This window comes from Dipodomys merriami, unplaced genomic scaffold (genome assembly GCF_024711535.1).
Source record: "Dipodomys merriami isolate MVZ:Mamm:240054 unplaced genomic scaffold, mDipMer1.0.p SCAF_433, whole genome shotgun sequence".
In the NCBI taxonomy this organism is placed as follows: domain Eukaryota; kingdom Metazoa; phylum Chordata; class Mammalia; order Rodentia; family Heteromyidae; genus Dipodomys; species Dipodomys merriami.
Window position 1 is genome coordinate 26620 of NW_027205971.1, and position 20638 is coordinate 47257.

At 52.7% G+C, this 20638-nt stretch overlaps 1 protein-coding gene and 1 long non-coding RNA gene across 4 annotated transcripts in view; one reads left to right on the top strand and one right to left on the bottom strand.

Annotated features, from left to right (window-relative positions):
• Window positions 1-20638, bottom strand: part of LOC138807774 (nitric oxide synthase 1-like) — an 84852-nt gene that overhangs the window by 26605 nt on the left and 37609 nt on the right. For all 3 annotated transcript variants that reach the window (XM_069993528.1, XM_069993530.1, XM_069993529.1), the window contains exons 4-16: window positions 18297-18425; window positions 16948-17093; window positions 15149-15311; window positions 14004-14095; window positions 11017-11158; window positions 9211-9350; window positions 7184-7358; window positions 5392-5493; window positions 4107-4301; window positions 3321-3406; window positions 2064-2208; window positions 1040-1144; window positions 697-755 (exon numbers count right to left, since the gene is read on the bottom strand). In XM_069993528.1, coding sequence (XP_069849629.1) covers window positions 697-755; window positions 1040-1144; window positions 2064-2208; window positions 3321-3406; window positions 4107-4301; window positions 5392-5493; window positions 7184-7358; window positions 9211-9350; window positions 11017-11158; window positions 14004-14095; window positions 15149-15311; window positions 16948-17093; window positions 18297-18425 — 1679 coding nt within the window. The remainder of the gene's footprint in view (window positions 1-696; window positions 756-1039; window positions 1145-2063; window positions 2209-3320; window positions 3407-4106; window positions 4302-5391; window positions 5494-7183; window positions 7359-9210; window positions 9351-11016; window positions 11159-14003; window positions 14096-15148; window positions 15312-16947; window positions 17094-18296; window positions 18426-20638) is intronic.
• Window positions 117-3022, top strand: LOC138807775 (uncharacterized). Its single transcript, XR_011366275.1, has 2 exons — window positions 117-285; window positions 2904-3022. It is a non-coding gene; the product is annotated as an uncharacterized lncRNA (long non-coding RNA).

The following is a 20638-nucleotide window of genomic DNA, read 5'->3' on the forward strand; positions in this document are numbered from 1 at the left end:
GCAGGCGCACCCCTTCCTGGATGCCGCTTCCGTGCGCATGTGCAAGACCTGCCCTTCCTGATGCGGCTTCAGCGCGCAGGCGCAGGACCTCCCCTTCCCTGCGGAGGAGGCCCGGATGTTCCCACCTTCAATGCTCTTGGTTTCTAAGCCACCATGGACGGACAGAGCGGTTCCTCCATCATGGCGTTCTTCCCGGAGTGAGGTTTTATTGCTCTCTGGCGGCTCTGGGCTCTGAGCTCTCCCACCAAGCCATGCCTCCGCCTTTCTCCTGTCTTTGCACTGGTGGTGAGATGTGGGTCTGCCTGGTCACCCCATGCCTGGATCCCACCCTCTTACTTTAGGCTTCTGACCATAGCTGGGATGGCAGGTGGATGCCATTGCATTCAGTTGTATAGTTGAGAAGGGGTCTCCTGAACTCAAACCATGATGCTCAACTCTCAGGCTCCCAAGTAGACAGGATTACAGGTGTAAGCTACCCTGCCCAGCCAAGAGGTATCTTACTCATCTTTTGACCTTAGTCTCCTCCACAATTGCAACACTCCTCTGAGTATTAGACAGAAAAGCCCTAAGGAGAATCTCCAATAGACTGAGTCCCTGACTCCCACCCAGAACTGAAAGGTGAATTTTAGGTATGAAAAGATGATTGTCTGTGGCCCCCAAGAGGTGTCATGGGACATGAGAGGGGTCATCACTTACTTCCTTTCCTCCTGCACAGAGTTGGGGTGCCTCATTTCCATCAACGCACAGCCAAATTTCTGGAGATTAAAAACAGATGAAGGAAACGCAAAGCATGTGTTACTAAAGCTGGGAGTGTTGGACACAGGGTCTGAGGTTCTAGCTGGTAAAAGAGGAGCCTGCTGCCTGGGAGCTGGATGTCTGTGATGGTCAGGGGCTCTGATGGGCAGCAATATTTTAGGTGCAGTAGCAGGCTAGTTGTTTTAAGGGACTACGCCTACAAACACTTAAGGGTCCCAGCTGTAGTCCCTTCTCCCTACAGGAACAACCCCACCCAGGATCGGACAGGGGGACCCCATCTCACCTCCCCATTCTCAGGGGGGTCCCCATTGCCGAAGGTGCTGGTCACCACCAGGACCAGAGCTTCGTGCTCCAGATGCACGATGTCGTACTCCTCCATGGACATCACCTGGGGGAGTGGGCACAACGTGGGGTGGGAGAGAGGAGGTGTGTGTGTGGGGGGGGAGTGAGGAGGAGATAAGAGGGAGGAAAACAAGGGTCATTGTGGCCTGAGGAGTATGGCTCTGATCTAAGAGAGTGGGTGATACACACACACACACACACACACACACATTGGATACAAGGTCATACTAGGTATCCCTGGCTGCCTTTGAACTGAAGATCTTCCTACCTCAGCCTCCTGAGTGCTGGGATTACAAGCATGTACCACAGATCCCAGCAGGAGAGCAGACCTTGATAGAGGCCCTGAGGCTTTAAAAGACCACGTGATCCTGGAGTCTTCCTAACCCTCTTTAGGCAGGGAGTGATCTGGGTGAGTCTGCCCACCCCTGGCTCAGCCTCATCTCTAATCCTGTGTGCACTACTATGGTGGAGCATCTGACTCTCTGAAGTCTGAGATACCAGCTGTGGGAAAGATCACTGCTTCTTGTCTTTTGTAGGGCCTTAGAAAGTCCAGGCTCCTGAGTTGCTTCATGAAGACAAGTAATCCACAGTCAGAAACGTGTGAGAAATGTTTATCCGTGGCTCCCTTGGGAGATTGTCAATCATGTTCATGGATTAAAGGCTTTGATAAATTCTGAAGCAATGGATCCTCCAAGTTCTATTTCATGCCAAATTTCCCAAACCAATCTCAGCTTTGTTTGTCACAGATGCCCTAATATTGTGTTCTAGAGATGCGATTTCATTTGCCGATTTCTGGGGGGATTGTGGCTCACGGTGCCCTGAAATGTTCGCAGATGTGCAGAAGTGGATGGGCATTTCAGGGGGCCTCAGTTTGTAACTGGAGGGCTTTTCTCTGTTGACTTTCCCCTCTCTCTTGCCCCATCTTATTTACTACAAGGGGCTGGGATGGCACTGCCCCTACCCACCTTGGCATCAAAAGCGTGTTTGAAGATCTCACACAAGGTCTTGGCGTAGGCCTGGGACTTTCCAGTCTCGGTGGCATACAGGATGGTCGCTTTCACCCTCTTGGCCATCGCCTGCCCCATGAGCTTGGCTGAGAACTTGACGGCTCTGCAGAGACAACAGACAAGAGACAGATGACTCCAGAACCGAGTGCGAGCATATTGATGTTTGATGTACCGCATCCTGCCCCCGAGTTCAGCCACCAGACACCAAACAGGCACTAAATAAATATCCAACCAGAGACATTATAAGGCAGGGTGATGGAGGCTCACTCAGGAGGCTGTGATCTGAGGATCGTGGTTGGAAGCCAGGCTGGGTAGGAAAGTCCCTGAGACTTTTATTTCTAATTTATCACCAAAAAGCAGGAAGTAGAGCTGTGGCTCAAATGGTTGAGCACTAGCCTTGAGCACACACACATACACACACACACAAAAGCTCAGGGACAGTGCTCAGACCCTGAGTTCAAGCCCTAGGATTGGCACCAAAAAAAGAAAGACATTATGAAGTTGAATCGATGCTTCCATCCATGCTTTTTTTTGGGGGGGGGGAGGGGTCAGTGTCAAGGGCAGCCTCTCTGTAGTTAGAGGACCCCTCCCCCTCCTCCCATGCTCCCCTCCCAGCCAGCATCCTTCCTGTCTCTGGTAGGGAGCAGACAGCCCAGAAGAGCCAGGATAACACTACCTGGGCTCCAGTGAGTCAAACTCCTTCCTCACTCAGAAGCTCTCTGCAGACAGAATTGCTAATTATCTCCCACCTGGGGCTTATTGGTGGTAAATTTATTGTTTTTTGTTTTTTCTTTTTAGAATTGGGGAAAACCACCCACGTTGCAGGAAGGCTGGAGAGGGAGGCAGAGAAAGGAGTAAAAGGTGCCTGGAGGCTTCCCTTGGAAGAATGTGAGCATAAAAAACGCATCTATAATTAACTCCCATTGTTCCCAACGCAAATGTAATCGTGCAATTAACGGTTAGATTCCCCTCTCCCTTTTTTCCTGGAGACATGGCACTGAACCAAAGATTGTCCTCACTAATATTTGGGATCCTCTCTCTGGGGAGAGATGCTCCTGGTGTGTGTGTGTGTTGCTCCTGGGCTGTGTGTGTGTGTGTGTGTGTGTGTGTGTGTGTGTGTGTGTGTGTGTATCCTGTGTCACTGGGAGATGTGAGGACCGGCATCTGTCCAGCCTCCTTTGCCGGGACTCCCTGTGTGGGTGCCTCCCCACTCACTCAGCCAGCTTCTTGAAGCCAATGGCGCGCCGCTTTGTGGGGGTCCCGTTGGTGCCTTTCCAGACGTGGGTGTTCCACGGGTCGGGCTGGCGAGAGAAGAGAGGGCTGGTTACGGCCATGAGAGGAGGTGGCCCCTGCTGGGATGCTCGGGAATCCCCGGAGTTGGGTCAGAGGCTCCCCGACCTCCGCAGGCAGGGCTTCAGCACAGGTGTCTGAGCCCAGTGACTGCTGTAATGTCCCTGCATTGTCCCCCAGCCGTGTCCCCCTTCAACGGTCTTCTTACTTCCTTTTGGGGCCATGTGCTTGCAGGTTAGGCGTTCGATCACTTGAGCCACACTTCTAGCCTTTTGGGGCTTTAGTTACTTTTTAGTTATTTTTTTGGCCTGACATAGCCTGGTCTGCAGCCTCCGATGGAGGCCTCTCTCCTATCTGGGGTGACAGCTAAGTGCCACCACGTCCAGCTTTTCTCGATTGAGCTGGTGTTTTGCACAACTTTTTGTGTAGGCTGGCTCTGAACCCCCGCCACGCTCCTGATCTCCACCCCCAGAGTAGCTGGGATTACAGGCGTGAGCTACCATGCTTGGCTCCAGACTCTGTTCCTGACCCCTCATGTAGTCTCTCTGTCTTTCAGCAACATGGGGGCTCTGTACCCTGGGGGCCACGCACCCCACATCGTTCTCAGCACGTGCACACCCGAGTGCTGGCCTGACAGCCCAGGCCCAGGTGTGAGAGGCCCAGCAGATGGTGGGGAACTTGGTATGAGAAAGGTGTGGTGGACGGAAGCACCTGGTACTCGAAGGACGGGGTGAGCCGGTAGTTGAGCATCTCCTGGTGGAAGACAGGGGTGATGCTGCCGGACATGGGGGGCACAATCCACACCCAGTCGGCCGGGCAGCCGCCCCGGCAGCGGTACTCGTTCTCCATGTGTTTGATGAAGGACTCGGTGGCAGAGTGATGGTCCACGATGGTCACTTTGTCGCTCTGGGACAGAGAAGGGACAAGGGCTCAGCAGGGAAGAGACTAAAGCAGCACCTCCCCAAGCTAGTCCCGGAGGTGACTCGAACCACTGTCTCTTTTCTCTGCACCGCTTTTTCCGTCTTTCTCCCGATTCCCAGGAGCACGTCTCTGTGTGGGGCTCTGTCTTTAGCACTTTCTAGCACCTTCCTCCCTACCAGCCCACTTTTTGTTTTTTGCTGGTATTGAGATCCTTGCACTCACTCAACTTTGTTTGCTCATGGCTGGCACTCTACTACCTGAGTCACACCTCCAGCCCAGCCTTTTTTTTTGCTGATTATGTTGGAGATGGAGCATTGTGGACTTTTCTTCCCATGCTGACCTGGAACTAAGATCATCTCGACCTTTGCTTCCTGAGTAGCTGGGATGACAGGTGGTAAGCCACTCTACCTGACTTATGTCACTATCTAGTGTGATTAAAAGTGCGTTCAGAAGTGTCATGATTGAAGCCAGGCGCTGGTGACTCTCACCTGTCATCCTAGCTACTCAGGAGGCTGAGATCTGAGGATCACGATTTGAAGCCAGTCTGGGAAGGAATGTCTGTGAAACTCTTATCTCCAATAAGCTACTCAAAGCCAGAAGTAGAGCTGTAGTTCAAGTGGCAGAATGCTAGCCTTGAGCAACAGAGCTCAAGGACAGTGCCCAGTCCCTGAGTTCAAGCCCCAAGACTGGCACCCAAACGAGAAATAAAAACAACAACAAAAAAGCACGCATGGTTTAGATCGTAGCCGTCGGGGCCATTCCCACAGAATACCATGCAGCAGGGAAGGGTGTCCAGGGTTTTGTGCAGAAGGACAAGGCTCCCTCCTCACAACTCTAGAGAGAGGTAGACAGCAAGTCACAGCCCCTCTCCCATCTCTGCGTCCAGTGGCTTCTACCCTGGAGCCAGGGGACCGAGAGGCAGCAGATAGGCCGAGGGCCCAGCTGGTGGATGGAGGACCCTAGGGAAGGCAGTTTTGATACCTAGGCTTCTCAGCCCCCTGCCCAGGGCCTGGGAGGTTCCCAGTGACCTGTGAGGCCTGACCTTGACCGTGGCCTTGAGGCGGCCCTAGGCTACCTGGAAGCTGTACAGCACGGCGATGTTGATCTCCACCAGTGCCTGGTCTTTCCACAGGGAGGACGTCTTCCTCATGTCCAAGTTCATCTTCTTGGCTACTTCCTGAAAGGGAGAGGTGGGGGAGACGGCCACTCAGCCTGCGTCTGTCTTGATTTCAGACTGAAGAGATAGGGCTGGGGTCAGTCACTCAAAGCTAGCTCTCCAGCTTTTTTTTTTGGGGGGGGGGCTGGTTCACTAGAGATGTGAGTCTCATGGACATTCTTGCCTAGGCTGGTTTTGAACCAGGATCCTCAGATCTCAGCCTCCTGAGCTAGGATGACAGGTATGAATGACGAGGCCCGGCTTCTCTGGAGGGTTTTAAGCAGAGGGATGGATCTCGGAGGGGTCTGAAGAGCGATTTGTCCTTCTACCCCACCATGGTCCCCAGCAGCCATTGCTTGGAATCTAGCCCATGGTCCCTGTGCTCATGGAAACACCCAGGGGACTCTTATCTGACAGAAGGGGAAACTGAGGCCTAGAGTGGTGCCTGGTCTCATGCAGAGCCTATAGAGCTGGCCAGCCTTGGAGGCCGGAGGCAGAGGGACGCTGCCTGTTCAAGATTCAGGATCAGCTGACGCCTTTGGCCAAATTAACTTGGGGGGGGACAGAGGGGGGAAACAATGTGACATTTAGGTTTGGGCTGAGGCGTGGGTGTCAAGTGTGGGAGGCCCAGCGGCGAAGTCCTTAATTAAAGCCTGATTTCTCCTTCCTCTGTCAAGGCCAGTCACCCTGGCGGGGACCCAGGTCTCATTACGGGGGTTTCTTAGGACTGAGGAAATTGGTTCCCAGCGCCAGCTGTCAACATGCGTCCACCATGGCAGCTGGGACTGGAAGGCCGGGGTGGAGGAGGGTCTCATTTAAGCTACTCAGTGACAACTGTTTGCAAGTGACACATATGCTGAGATCAGAGAGCGGACTTCCTAATTCATTCTCGCCGGCCCAAGCTGTCCGCTCTGCCTGGGCGACACATTGGAAAGCAAATGCTTTGCTTCTGCCTTACATACGTAAATACTCGGCAGACTTGTTGTGTTTGCGACAGTGAGGGCGAATAGCTATTCTCCCGGGAAGGCAGCATTTTGATGAAAAGAATAAAAATGAAGAGCAGAGGGAAAAAACAACGATCTGACGTTCACCAAACAAAACAAACTTCTGAAGCCAGGTGCCAGTGGCTCATGCCTGTAATCCCAGCTATTCGGGAGGCTGAGATCTGAGGATAAAGGTTTGGGCAGGAAAATCTGCGAGACTCTTACCTTCAATTAACCAGCAAAGAGCCAGGATGGAGCTGTGGCTCAAAGTGGTAGAGCAGCAGCCTTGATTTAAAAAAAAAGCAAAGGGTAGCTCACGCCTATAATCCTAGCTACTCAGGAGGCTGAGATCTGAAGATCACAGATGGAAGCCAAGCCAGGCAGAAAAAACCTTGTGAGACTCCTCTCTCCAATAAACTACTAAAAACAAAACACTCCCCCCTCCCAAACCGAAGCCTCCAAAACAGAAGTGGTGCCGTGGCTCAAGTGGTAGAGCGCTAGCCTTGAGCACAAAAAGGCTTAGGGACATTACCCAGGCCCTGAGTTCAAACCCCAGGACTGGCATTTCAACACAAGTTCTTAAGCCAGGGCATGTGTGCTGTGTGCTTGCCATGGTGATCACCAAGGAAATCTGCTGATGCCTCTGGAACTTTCCAGAAGCTTCCCCAGGATTGTCAGCGGGAGGTGGCCTAGCAGTGGCCTGGGCCTCCTGCCTCCCTCTTCCTGACCTCCAGGATGTTGTAACGCGAGTTGTCGCAGTAGTCCCGCACGCCGATCTCTGTGCCCATGTACCAGCCGCTGAAGGGGCAGGCGCTGAACTCCAGGCCCCCGATCTCCAGCAGCATGTTGGACACGGCTGGGAGCCCATACCACTTGAGGCCCAGGTCCTTGAACCAGTCAAACCTGCCGAGAGCAAGAAGGCCCAGCCGGTTACTGTGGGGCCTCCTAAGCAGACCCAGGCCCGCACCACCTCATCTCGGGGCGTTCACATGACAGGTCCCCAGGGAGACCGACTGGATGTGAACCGGACTCCTGGCGCCCAGCTTTAGCCCTGTGGAATCCTAGGTCCTGCCGCTGGGGCTGGAGGATATGCACAGTGACACACAGGTTCTACACAGGGATGCTTGGGCCCACAAAATAGGGCCTGGGGCTGCCACGAGTCTGCTAAACCCACTCACTCTCCTACAACTCAAGAGTGCATTTCTACTGTACCCCAGGTTCTTTGCACAGGTAGGGCTTTCTTCCTGGGAGTCTTCTACCCTTCCTTCCTTCCTTCCTTCCTTCTTTCTTTCCTTCCTTTTTTCTTCCCTCCCTCCCTCCCTCCCTCCCTCTTTCTTTCTTTTGTTCTTTCTTTTGTTTTTCTTTCTTTCTTTCCTTCTTCCTTTCCATTCTTTCTTTCTTTTCCTTCCCTCCCTCCCTCCTCCCTCCCTCTCTCCCTTCCTTCCTTCCTTCCTCCTTCACTTCCTCCCTCCCTCCCTTCCTTCCTTTTATCCTTCCTTCCCTCCTTCCATGTTTCCATCTATCTATCCTTCTCACCTCGCACATTGCTCACTCAAGAAACTTGTCCCTGGTACCCAGCTGGGTCCAAGTAAAGTTCTTGTTTCCAGGTACCGTATTTCCTTTGCAACACTTTATTTGAATTCATTGTTGAGGTGAGGAATTGTGAGTCTAAGATCTCGTCCTCTCTGAGAAGGAAAAACTACAGAGGCCGAGACCAAGTGAGCCAGCCCCAAAGCTGGTACAACGCTGCTGGGAAGGGAGAGACAAACTGTGCTGAAATAGCCAAGAGAGAAACGCGCAAAGGCCAAGTTCCATCCAGAAGAATGGTGGGCCTCCGCTTATTAAGTAACGTCAGAAGTGAGTGTAATATTTAGGGGTCCCCAGCAGACTCAGTATGTCAAGGTCATTATGTGTGTCTATGAGATTGTAAATTAGTGCCATGTGTTTTGAAAAGCAAAAGTTATTGCAATATATATATATATATATATATATAAACACACACACATATATATATAAAAATATATGAGATAAATTCAGTATCAAAATTTGCCACAGGGTCCCGTCCTGCTGTGTGTGACCCCTCTTTCTCTTCTCATCCTGACCTCCATCCTGAGCAGGATCTTGTTTTTATTTAAAATGTTCTCAAATGGTTCGTTATACATCTTAAAAAACATATTTAAAATACACTGCGATCACACACACGTTTATTTTGGTGGTGGTCCTGGACTTGAACTCAGGGCCTTTGTGCTACCCCTTCGCTTTTTACTCAAGGCTAGCACTCCACACCTCTCCTCCTGGCTTTTTGGTGGTTCACGGGAGAGCTAAGGGTCTCACAGGCTTTCCTGCCTGGGCTGGCTTCGAACCACGATCCTCAGATCTCAGCCTAGCTGGGATTATAGGCTGAGCCACGGGTGCCTGGCACATATTGCTTATCTTATCGTTGAGTTTTCTGCTTGTTGCTGTAGTGTTTTATATCTTTGCTCTCTACCTCAATTTTGTATCTGAGGCGAAAGCCTCGCTGTGGCATGAACACAATTGCCTGTTGGCTGGGAGGGGAGGGCACAGATTCCCTTGAACTCGATGCACACGGGGTCCTTAGAGTTTCCCGTGGCCCACCGGGCTCTTCCGCTCCAACCCCAGGGCTGGGCAAAGGGTGGGCGCTGCCCTGGGGTTGCTCAGGAGCCAGAGAGCCTGGCCAGGGCTGATACCCCACCCGCCCCCGCCCTGCAGACCCCCCCATGCCAGCCCCTCTTACTTGGGGTGCCGGATAGGCACCTCCAGCACCAGCTCCGGGGGGATCTGGAAGAGCTCGGGGTCATTGCCATCCGCCTGCAGCAGCAGCGGCAGGACGTCGAAGCGGCCCCTCGGGGGCTTCCAGCCCTGCTGGATGCAGATCTGTAGAGAGATGCCAGTCCCATCACGGCCCGGCCCCCCCTCCCAACACCAGGGTCTCAGGGGCCTGGGATGCCAGTCCCTGGAGGCCGCTCCCCTGGCCCCCTCCTTCCTTCACCACTGAACTGTAACTTCTATCGTGTGGGTCTAGGGATCGGACTGAGGGCCTTGTGCTGGCCAGGGCTCCGTCACTCAGAGATGCCCTAAGCCCCTTTGCTTTTAGTCCGATAGCATTTTACACTCCCCCGACACCTGCCTTGGACTTTGATCCTCCTATCTCCACCTCCTGAGTAGCTGGGATTACAGGTGGGAGCGATACACTGAGCCCAATGTAGACATTTTCAATAATGAATTTCAAATTCACAAATACACTTTGTATGAATGTTACCTTATTGATATTAAAATTGAAAAGGCATGAAACATATTGCTATCAATATGTTCTCATACATTTGATATTACAACTAAATAGGTAACATATTCATCTAAAATGTATCAAATATATATATCACATCATAATGAAATACATTCAATTTCAACATTAATTTGTTAATGATAACTTTTTTTTTCATCATCAACTAGGGCCTGAACTTAGGTCAGGGTGATTTTCTTTAGCTTTTTCACTCAAAGCTGGTGCTCTACCACTTGAGCCACAGCGCCACTTCTGGCTTTTGTTTTGCTGGATAATTGGAGACAAGTCTCATGGACTTTGCTGCTCAGGCTGACTTCAAATCTTCCCCTAACCCCCCTAAGACCAAGATTCAAACTTGGTATCTTATGTTTTTGACTACTGGCTGGTGCTCTACCACCTGAGCCACACTTCCAATTCCTAGCTTCAACTCTTGATTCTCAGATCTCAGCCTCCTGAGTAGCTGGGATTATAGGCATGAGCCACCGCGCCTGGCTTCATAGTCATTTCAACATGTAACTGGTATGCATCTTCTCCCACTGTTGATGGGGAGAGATGGGGAGTGTTTTTGTCTAAGGTCCATCTCGGTTCGCCCTGACCACTGGTAGGCACCTGTGGCCGAGCGCTGCCCCATGGGTCAGCACAGGGTTTGAGGGGGACTCAGGAAGGAGGAGCGATTATGTGTGGCTGCTTCTTGGGGCTGCGTAGGTGGAGATGGGGACACTGAACCCGGGGCTCAGGCGTGGCCTGGCCTGGCCTGTACGTTCTTCTAACAGCCGGGCAAGGTCAGCCAAGTACTGGGGTTAGCGCTCAGCCAAGTGGAACAGGAAGTCTGGCTCGGGAGACTGCACAGGTGCAGCATGGTCGTCCTGGTTACCAGCCCTCCCGGGGCAATCAGATTGCAGTAAGAAAAGCCACATGCAAATGAAGTGGCAGCAGGGAGGGCCCCACAGGGGTACAGGGTAGAGCCCAGGGCTCCAGACAGGGCGAGCAGGGGTGGGGCGTCACTGAAGGTTTGTCTTCTGGCGTGGGGTCTGGGCCAGGGCATGCGAGTTGGGCACACTGGCCAACTCTAGCCTTTCATTTATGCATTTGATGGCCTTTGAGAGCCCAGTGGGCACCGGGGAGCCTCCGTTTACCCAGCTCTGAAATGGGATGGTAGTTTCCAGCCGGAGGACTGGGGGAGTCAAGGGCCTGAGCATGACCAAATGTCCCAGGAGAGGGGACCTCCGGCAGCTGACGGGGTCGGGCGCCCGCTCGCACCTCTGTGAACTGCACGTTGGCCGGGTCCCCCAGCGTGGAGCCATCGGGCTGCTTGTAGCCCGCGTAGCGGATGAGCTGCGAGTTCCACACCCGGAAGTCATGCTTGCCGTCCGTCCGCTGGGGGAATATGGTGATGGCCGACCTGCAAGGGCGTGGGGGTGGGGGAGGACAGAAGGGTGGACACAGGTGTCAGGGCAGGGCTGGCAGGCGCTGCCCAGGTCAACAGCTGCGTGAAGCTCTTGGTGGACTGAACAGGTGCCAAGGTTGGTTCCCAGGGCACCTGGAATCCCGTCGCTGTTAGAAGGGCAGCGGCCTCCTGGCAGGTAGTGGGTGCGGATTCTGGGCTGGCCTTCATCACCACCTGACTTCTGCCTCCTGCGTAGCTGGGGTTCCAGGCGTGAACCACCAGACCCAGGGGAGTCCTTCCTGCAGTAATCCATCTCCAGGGAAACCTCAGACCCTCAATCTCTTCAATCACTCTCAGGGGATTCTAGCCCCAGCCTTCCGCTCCCATCATCCCTCACTTGAGACAGGAAAAAAAAAAATCACAGTAAACCTGCAGGCGTTCCATGTTTCCCTTCTCTTTGCCAACCCCAACTCTGCGCCACAGCTCAGCTCCTCCGGGTCCCTAGAGCCTTACCCGCACCCATGAAGGAACTCTTTGTCTATTACAAAATTCATTTCAGTGATTGGCACAGTTGTTTTCTTTTTTTGGGGGGGGTAGAGGGGCCTTGTTAGATAAGGCTTGCCCTTGCTCACCGCACTGAACTTTACAGATTTACCACAAAAAAAAAAAAAAAAATCAACTTGCATTTAAACATACGTATGGGCCGTGCTTGTGAAGCCTTGGGCCTGCTCTTAATAAATTGTCTACTGCCGCTCCTGTGGGCCAGGATCACAGTTCAGAGCCAGCCCAGGCAGGTACATCTACAAGACCCTTATCCCCAATTAGCCAGCAAAAAGCTGAAAGTGGAGCCATGGTTCAAGTAGTAGAACACCAGCCTTGAGTGAAAAAGACAAGCAAGAGCATATAACCCTGAGTTCAAGCCCCAGTACTGGCACGTGCGTGCACATGTGCGTACGTGCGCGCGCACACACACACACACACACACACACACATTTAGGAAGAACAGAATTACACACCACAAGCGGAGTGACATTTCCTTTCTGGGCAGGAACTGAGAGCCATGGGGAACAGAATACTTGGCTGCCATTCTTCTCCTCTGCCCCCTGAGCACCATCTCCCCGAAGGGCAGACAGACAGATGCTCTATAAACCTTCTGTCTTCTGCCTTCTCTTTAGCCTGCCATCCTCTTAAGTATAATCCATCTCTACATAAGAGTACGTGACATGAGGTTTAAAACCTAGATAAAAGCCAAATTCATTCCTTTCCTTCCTTCCTTCCTTCCTTCCTTCTTCCTTCCTTCCTTCCTTCCTTCCTTCTTCCTTCCTTGGTACAGTTTGATTTCAAGGCTTCATGCTGGTACCCTCCTCCCCACCACCACCTTTCTTTTGGTCTTCATTTGCTCTTCAGATAGGGTCTCATGGCCAGCCTCAAACTGAGATCCTCCTACCTGTGTCTCCCACATAGATGGGACCACAGACATGAATGACTATGTCAAGCTTACTGGCTGAAATGGGGTCTTGGCTGTTTGTCTGGGTTAGCCTGAAACTGCAGTCCTTCTGATCTCTTCCTCTTGAGCTGCTGGGATTTCAGGAGTGAGCTCCTGCACCTGGACGAGTATTTTCTTTAATAGGTCTGATGAAGACGCCACACAAGATAATTGAGCTAAAGGATGGTCTAGGTCTGGTGATCCTCTCCCCTACTGTCACTGCTCACAGAACATTCTGGAAATCATTGGAATCACACATAAGTTTGGGGCTTCACCATGGCAAGGTGCTACTCCATGTGGAGAGGATATGCTAGAAAGTTCTTTGCTGATCAAGGTAAAGAGACCCAAATAATTTCCCACCCGGGCCCATCCGTACTGGTGGGTACACTGGGGTTAGCAAACAGGGTCCAAGAAAGTGGAAGTCCAATGCAAATGAGCCCAATGCAAATGAGCCACTTCAGGTAACCTGGCATGAGGGATCATGGGAATATCCCTGAAGCTCCCAAGAAGGAGCTGGTACTCAAGCTAGGAACATACACTGGCAAGCCAGACAGGCACAAGCGGTCAGCTGTGTGTGGGGCTTCCAGCCCAGCCCAGCCTGGTGGGGAGGCTCACTCACACCTCAGCATTTCTGTTCTTTCTATGCACACAAGAGGAGTCAAGGCCAGGCACATGAAGGCACGGTGCCCAGGCAGCAGGAGGAGACATTGCTTTGTAAAGCAGGAGAGGAGGAGGCAGCTCCGGGCAACAGTGCTGGGCTCAGAAAAGCAGGTCATCACTGGCAGTGGGATTTTCCTCCTTGGAATAAAAAAGACTTCCTCTCGCCTGCCCCGTGGGTGGTGAAGTATAGTAAACATGGTGTGTGTGTGTGTGTGTGTGTGTGTGTGTGTGTGTGTGTGTGTGTGTGTGTGTGTGTGTGTGTGTGTGTGTGTGTGTGTGTGTGTGTGTGTGTGTGTGTGTGTGTGTGTCTTGAACTCAGAGCCTGGGCACTGTCCCTTTGCTTTTCTGCTCAAGACTAGCACTCTAACAACTTGAGCCACAGCTCTACTTCTAGCTTTTTTAGTGATTAAATAGAAATAGAGTCTCAAGGACCTTCCTGTTCAGGCTGGCTTTGAACTGCAATTCTCAGGTCTCAGCCTCCTGAGTAGCTCAAATTACAGGCAGGAGCCACTAACACCAGCCCATTGCTGTAGATTCATAGACCCCCTGGGAGTCTGTTCCTCTCAGAAAAGTGACGGTGGTGTGGAATACCAAGATCCCCGTCCTGGGGTGGCCCAAGTTGGGGGCACCTCCCTGCAGCTCCATGAGCCAAGACTCCATGCTACATGGATGCCAGCCACCCCCAGCCCACCCCCTCCCCGCAGGTGAGCTCACCTGAGGTTGCCTTTGTTGGTGGCGTACTTAATGTGGTTGCAGATGTAGTTGAACATCCCGGGAGCTGTAGTGCAGTCTCGAGCATCGAACACCTGGAAGAGATGAATGAGGAGAATGATGGCCGCCTTCCCTCCCTCTCCCCCTGCCCTCTTCCCCACCAGGGCCCCAGTGCACGGCCCCCTGGGCCTCCTCCCCTCTCCCCCCAGCTCCAGCCTCATTTGAACAGTGAGCACCTCATTACTGAGGCTCAGGCTGGACTTGCGACTTTCTGCTTTTGTCCGTGCTGATCACCAGAGCCAATCAAAGCAGAAAGAGTCTCTTGAAAGTAGGCATGGAGTGAAAAATATTTTTAAAAAGGATAGGAGAATAAAGGAGGGAGTTCTAATGAGCTGGCTATATTTTCTATTAGGTCATTAGGAATTTTAGGGATTAGAAACAAAACAAGCAAGCAGGTGCTGGTGGCTCACACCTATAATTCTAGCTACTCAGAAGGCTGAGATCTGAGGATCGCAGTTCAAAGCCAACCTGAGCAAGAAAGCCCATGAGACACTGGAAAAACCAGATGTGGGGTTGTGGCTCAAGTGGTAGAGGGCTAGCTTTGAGCGCAAAGAAACTTAGGGACAGCACCCAAGCTCTGAGTGCAAGCCCCAGGACTGGCAAACAAATAAAGTGATTCTAATAATGAATCGACCTATAACATTAAAGTATTTCCTAGTATAAAATCACAGGAGGAGGCACCAAAATTAATGTCTCAGGGGAGGAGGTAGAGAGAGAAAGGAGCAAAGAGAGCAAAGGTGAAGACGAGGTAGTGGGAAGGTGTGGAGTAGACGGGAGGATGGAAAGCTCACCCAAGACATAACACAGATTTCATTGAACAAAAACCCAGTAGGGGCTGAGTGAGATGTGACTGTGGCCAGGCTTTGGCCATGATCTCAGAACCTGCCCCCCCCAGGCCTCCCCAACCTGAGCCCCTTACCATAGAGAGGTCCCTGCAGGAGCACCAGGGTGTAACTACCCATGCTATGTCATCGTGGCCACAGGGGAAAGGAGCTACACTTGTCGGAGCTCCACAGGCTCCCCCTCTCTCATCCCCTCCCCATCGCATTCCCATGTCCCCCCGCCCGTCCCCCACCCCAGCCCCTCACCTGCAGCTTGGACCATTGGATCCTGCCCACACAGCGGGCTGCGTTCCGCCAGGCGTGTTTGGCCCCATAGATGAGCTCCGTGTCCTTGAGCTGGTAGGTGCTGGTGCTCTTGATCTCTTTGCTCACCTCCTCCAGCCTGTCCATGTGAGCTTTGGAACCAAACCTGAGTGGGAGGGGAACAGGTGGATATAACCCCACTGCTTTGCTTTGGAAGAGTCCCTACCCCCCCTTTCTTGGTCTCCCCCCCCCCAGGCAAAAAAAAAGGCCCATGAGCTAAATAAGGCTGTTGGTACTATTGGGAGGCGGTGGCCCTTTAAGGAATGAGGTCTAGAGGGAGGAAGTTAGGTCATTGGAGGGGCGTGGCCGAAGGCCCCCTCCTCCCCTCTGCTTCCTAGCTTCCATGATGTGAGCAGCTTCCTTCACTACCCAAACGACCATGGATGGATGGAAACCTTTCAGGCCGTGAGCCACAATCAACCTTCTCCTCCCGTGAAGTTGATCCCCTGCGGTGTTTATTCTGTCTCAGCCACGGAGACTAATAGAGCATTTGCTCTACCGTAAAGTTGAGTTTGGTGCAGGGGAGGAGATCTTACAGGAGGCCAGAGGCTCTCCAAGTTCCGTGTTGACTTCTGTATGCATCCAAGGACTGGAGTGAAAAGCGGGCACCCTGCACTCAAAGGCTCATAACTTTCTGGTGCTGTGTGTCTGATAAAACAGCTGAGTGGTGAGTGAGGTTAACAGGGAGAGCCAGGTCTTGTACACAGGGGCAGTTTGTTTGTCCCTTGGGTAGGAAGGGGGCTCAGGGCTGCCATATCTTGTTCAAGAGAAACTGGAGATCTGATTTTATTTTCCCCCTCTGGCCCTGGAGCTTGAACTCTAGGCCTGGGTGCTGTCTCTGAGCTTTTGTGCTCAAGGCTAATGCCACAGCCATACTTCTGGCTGTGTGTGTGTGTGGGGGGGGTTAATTAGAGATAAGAATCTCATGGACTTTCCTGCCCAGGCTGGATTCAAACTGTGATCCTCAGATCTTAGTCTCCTGAGTAGCTAGGATTACAGACTTGAGCCATCAGCATCTGGCTGAGATGCGATTTTTTTTTAAAGTTTTATATGTTGGCTATGCATTCGATCTTAGAAAGCTAAGCCATTTCTATGAAACATTTTAGGCTTCTAAGAAGGTCTCAAGCACCCTGTCTCCAGCCTATGGAGCAGTATTCTAGTTCCTTGGGGATGATGACCTCTCTGTAGCCCACTATCCCCAGAAACAGATGCTCTCTTGTTTCCTTTTTCTTTTTGTGTTGTTGTTAGAGGTATTCAAGATTGAACTTAGGACCCTGTATTTTAACACTTGAGCCACGCTCTCTTCTAGCCCTTTTATTGGTATTTCTGTTTTTGAAACAAGGCCTCTCCAAACTTTTCCCAGGCTGGCCTTGAACTTGCAATCCTCCTGTCTCAGCCTCCAAAGATGCTGGAATTCCAGGCATGTGCCAACATGCCCAGCTTAGACTGTCATGTTTTCCTACTATAAACCATGTGTCGGTGAACATGTCTTCTCACAGATGCCTTCTTGGGAAATGGTCTGAATATTGCTCTAGGTGTGACCGTGTTTGAAATGTCAGGGATGTGAAGTCAAATAAGAGCCCTTCTGGGCTAGCTGGCCCTTGGGCTACAGCATTCCATCCCTGTGTAGGGCAGAGACCTTATGCCCAGGCCTGGGTTTAGTGGTCTGCAAACGTGGCACTGAGATCTTTGGTCCCTCACTAGTGAACCCCAAGCTCCCAAGAGAAGCAGAAAACACTTACCTTTTAATGGATGAATAATACTGATCGATGAACTCTTTGGCGAGGGGGAAGAGCTGGTCCTTGGGGCGGACATCTTCAGGCTTCCTCGTGTGCTGCGTGGGCAGCATGATGGAGCCCATGCAAATGTGTTCTGTGCACCCCGTTTCCTGGAAGCCAAGAAAGAGATGGGCTGGTGCTTGGCTTCACCCAAGCCCAGCAGGTGGATTGAGCTGCACACTAGAGCCTGATGCCCCGGGCTGAGCTGACCTGGTCTCTTCATTCCAAGGAAGAATGGAGCTAATGGCCAGCCCTGGATGGCCTGTGGATGTGACCACAAGCCAAGGGAAGGAGCAATCATCTGGATGTTAAAGCTCCTAGGGAGTTTGCACACAGCAATGAGGGACCCTGGGACTAAGAGCAGGAATCATGGGTAACCACATTCCAGAATATCTTTTCAGTCCAGGTTGATCAAAAGGGAACACACGGAGAGGCTTCTGGCACTCATTTGAACACATTTACGGTTGATCTGTTGACAAAATGGTCCCAATCCTTCTTCTGCCTATAGTCTGACTGAGTGTCCAGCATCTCACACCAGTGGGTGCAGCCCCTCTCCTTGCCCTTGAGATCTGGGCTGATTTTGGTCCCTAGCAGGTGGTAGGCCTAGGTCTGAGCCTAGACCTTAAGAGGTCCCGCCAACTGGTATGAGGAGATACCACTCAGAGTGTAGTTACCCCAGCTGGGGCTGTTCTAGAGCAAAGCCTGTGGTTAGGTTAGCTGTGCCCTCAGACGACTGTGGGTACTTGAGATATAGCCATGAGATCAACTGCTTCTGGTCCACACATACACACACAGAACCCTCTGGCTAAATGCACTGACTTTTTGAAAAAAAAAAGTAAGAAATAGTAGGCATTTCCAGCTGCTACAATTGGGGCCCGTTTGTTACTCAGCCATGGCTAACAGATACAACATTCCTCCAAGACGCTCCCACCCCCGAAGTTGAAAAAAACACTGAAATTTTCAACCCAAATTGAAAGCAGTACTGGTGCATGGACAAGAATTGAGAGGCTACCCTGCACAACCAAGGCTGGGTTTGGTTAGTGCCCATCCTTGGGGTTCTGAGAAGCAGAGAAAGCGCTCAGAGCTGGCAGGTTCCCGGGGACCCTGTTTGGATACACAAGACAAAAATCTAGGGATTAAGTGAGTCAGCATCTGTCTAGTTATCCACCAGGGATGAACTTCTGCCCAGGGATGTTTGGTGAGGCCTGGGGCCTTTGGGATGGTCTCAGCAGGGGGGTGGGGTATGGACGTGTGGATGGAGAGTGCCAAGATGGAGCCCCACTGGGCCCTGCCCTGCCCTGCCAGCTACTCACCAGCGTGCTTTTAAGGTGGAGGGTGTCAGTGAGGACCACATCCGTCTCCCAGTTCTTCACCTTCAGGAAGCGGGGGCCCTTGGAGGGGCTGCCGTTCTTGGTGGGAGACTGTTTGCCGGAGGTGGGGGGCTGGAGGAGAGGAGAGAGCAGAGCATCAGGCAGGGCCTGGCGGGGATGGGAAGGTGTTCCCCACCGCCATGGGGCAGCTTTGCTGTTTCTGGTGTCTGCGGAGGCCCCGACTTTCTGGACCCCAGAGATGGAGCCAGGTAGGGGGTTTCTGGAAGTAGGAGAAAAGGAATTCCTTCGAGATCCGGGACAGTGTCTGGCACAGCAAAGTGTGGACTCAGCAGACTTGTTGAGTGAATGGAGGCGATAGTAACTAAGCAGAGAGGATAACACAAGTGCAAAAACCCCACCACAAGTGGGTCCTGGTCCCACTTCTCATCCCCTGTCCTGCCCTTCACATTAGCCTTCTAAGTAGCTCTTGAATCCAGCACCCTTCCCCATCTCTACCAGCTAGCACCCTGGCCAAGACACCACCATCCTTGAGTTGGAACGTTAGCTGTTCTTTATTACCACGTACTCAACACCAAGTACCCAGTAGTACTTAGCATTACATACTACTTAGTTCCAGTACTGTCGTACTATGCTATAAGTGCTATAAGTATTGCTACCATGGGCTATGCTCTCAATATGACCCCCTAAAAGCTTATGGGCTGGAAGTTTATGTTGTAAACATGTAGTATTTGGGGGGCTGGTGTGTTTGGGAGGTGTTAGGGGTCATGACAAGGGGGCCTCATGATGGATTCATGGTTTAGGCGAGGCCGGACCTGGTACATATGCTGTGCCCTGCCTTGCCATGTGATGGCTTGGTATCACACAGCACCACCTTCTTCACATCCCAGCCTCTGGGAGCACGTGTCTCAGAAACCCTGACAGCACCAGCAAACGGACCTGGACAGTCTCCTGAGACCACACTGGGCAGCCAGGGGAGGAAGAGGGGAGCCCGGTGCTCCCCATCTGTCCTTTCTACCCTGCCAGACCCCAGGGTGTCTCGCTTGTGCCTCTGAATGTAAGTGGAGAGGAACAGCAGCCCCCCCCCCCTCTGCTGAAGACCTGGACAGACATCTTACTTCTTTTTTGGTCAGTTGTGGGGCTTGAACTCAGAGCCTGGGTGCTGTCCCTGAGCTCCTTCTTTTGCTCAAGGTGAGCATTCTACCACTTGAGCTACAGCGCCACTTCTAGTTTTCTGGTGGCTCATTGGAGATAGGAGTCTCACAGACTTCCCTGACTGGACTGGCTTCGAACCCCCATCCTCAGATCTCAGCCTCCTGAGTAAGTAGGATGACAGGCGTGAGCCACCAGCGCCCGGCAACATCTTCCTTCTTCAGCGCTCTGTGTCTCCTCTCCCTCGTCTCCCAGCAGACCTGCAGCTTAGGGCCTCCGCCTCTGCGCTGATCTCTGATGGCCCCGACAAACTGCATCTTAGAGGAACAAATGCCGCCTTGCCCCTGAGACTGGGTGTTACGCAGCCGGTCTAGCAGCTCTCCAGGCCTCCCACACCGATGGCCCGGGAGCCAAGAAGCAGCCAGAACGCAGAGGGGGAGGACAGACGTGGTGTCTCTAGGGTGTGGGAGGGCAGACGGGGCGCGGGGGGGGGGGGGGCGGGAGGCAGTGTGGGGCATGGCTGGTGGGGCAGCGGCCGCCAGCTCTCCCTGCTTGGATGGGCGCAGGGAGAGGGACAGGATGGCCCCCCCACGACAGGAGAGGCCATCTGCTCCGGTTCCAGATGTGCACTGGGCTGTGGCTGAGAGCCCAGTGATTGGCGGCTGGGGGAGCCCGCACCACCCTCCTCTGGGCGCCCCAGCGCAGGGCGGGCACACTTGAAACCGGGCTGTTGCACTTGAAGCGTTGACGTTTTAATTAGCCAGCAGTGGCGCTGGGTGACTCAGGAGGGGCATGCGAGGGGACTAATATAGCAGACGGGACCCTGTGTGTGGGGTATAAAAGACTCAGCCAAGTGGAGGGCCCAAGGGCTCCCCTCAAACACAGTGCAAGTGAGCCTTGGCTCTGTGTGTGTGTGTCTAAATTTGTAGGAGCAGCTGTGGCCTGTGGGCTTTGGTTCTCAGACTCTTTGGAACAGATGAAGGAGCTTGTCACCCCTGAATACGAGAGGCCCTAAGGCCTCTTTCAGGACCTGGACCGCATGGCCTTCTCCCTGCCCCCCTTCCTTCCTGCTTTCCTCCCCTTCCTCTCCACATAAGAACATAGCAGGAAGGAGGGCCGTCACTGTACTGTGCTGGCACCTGGATCTCTGGCTATGCACACTGCCTTCCAGTTGC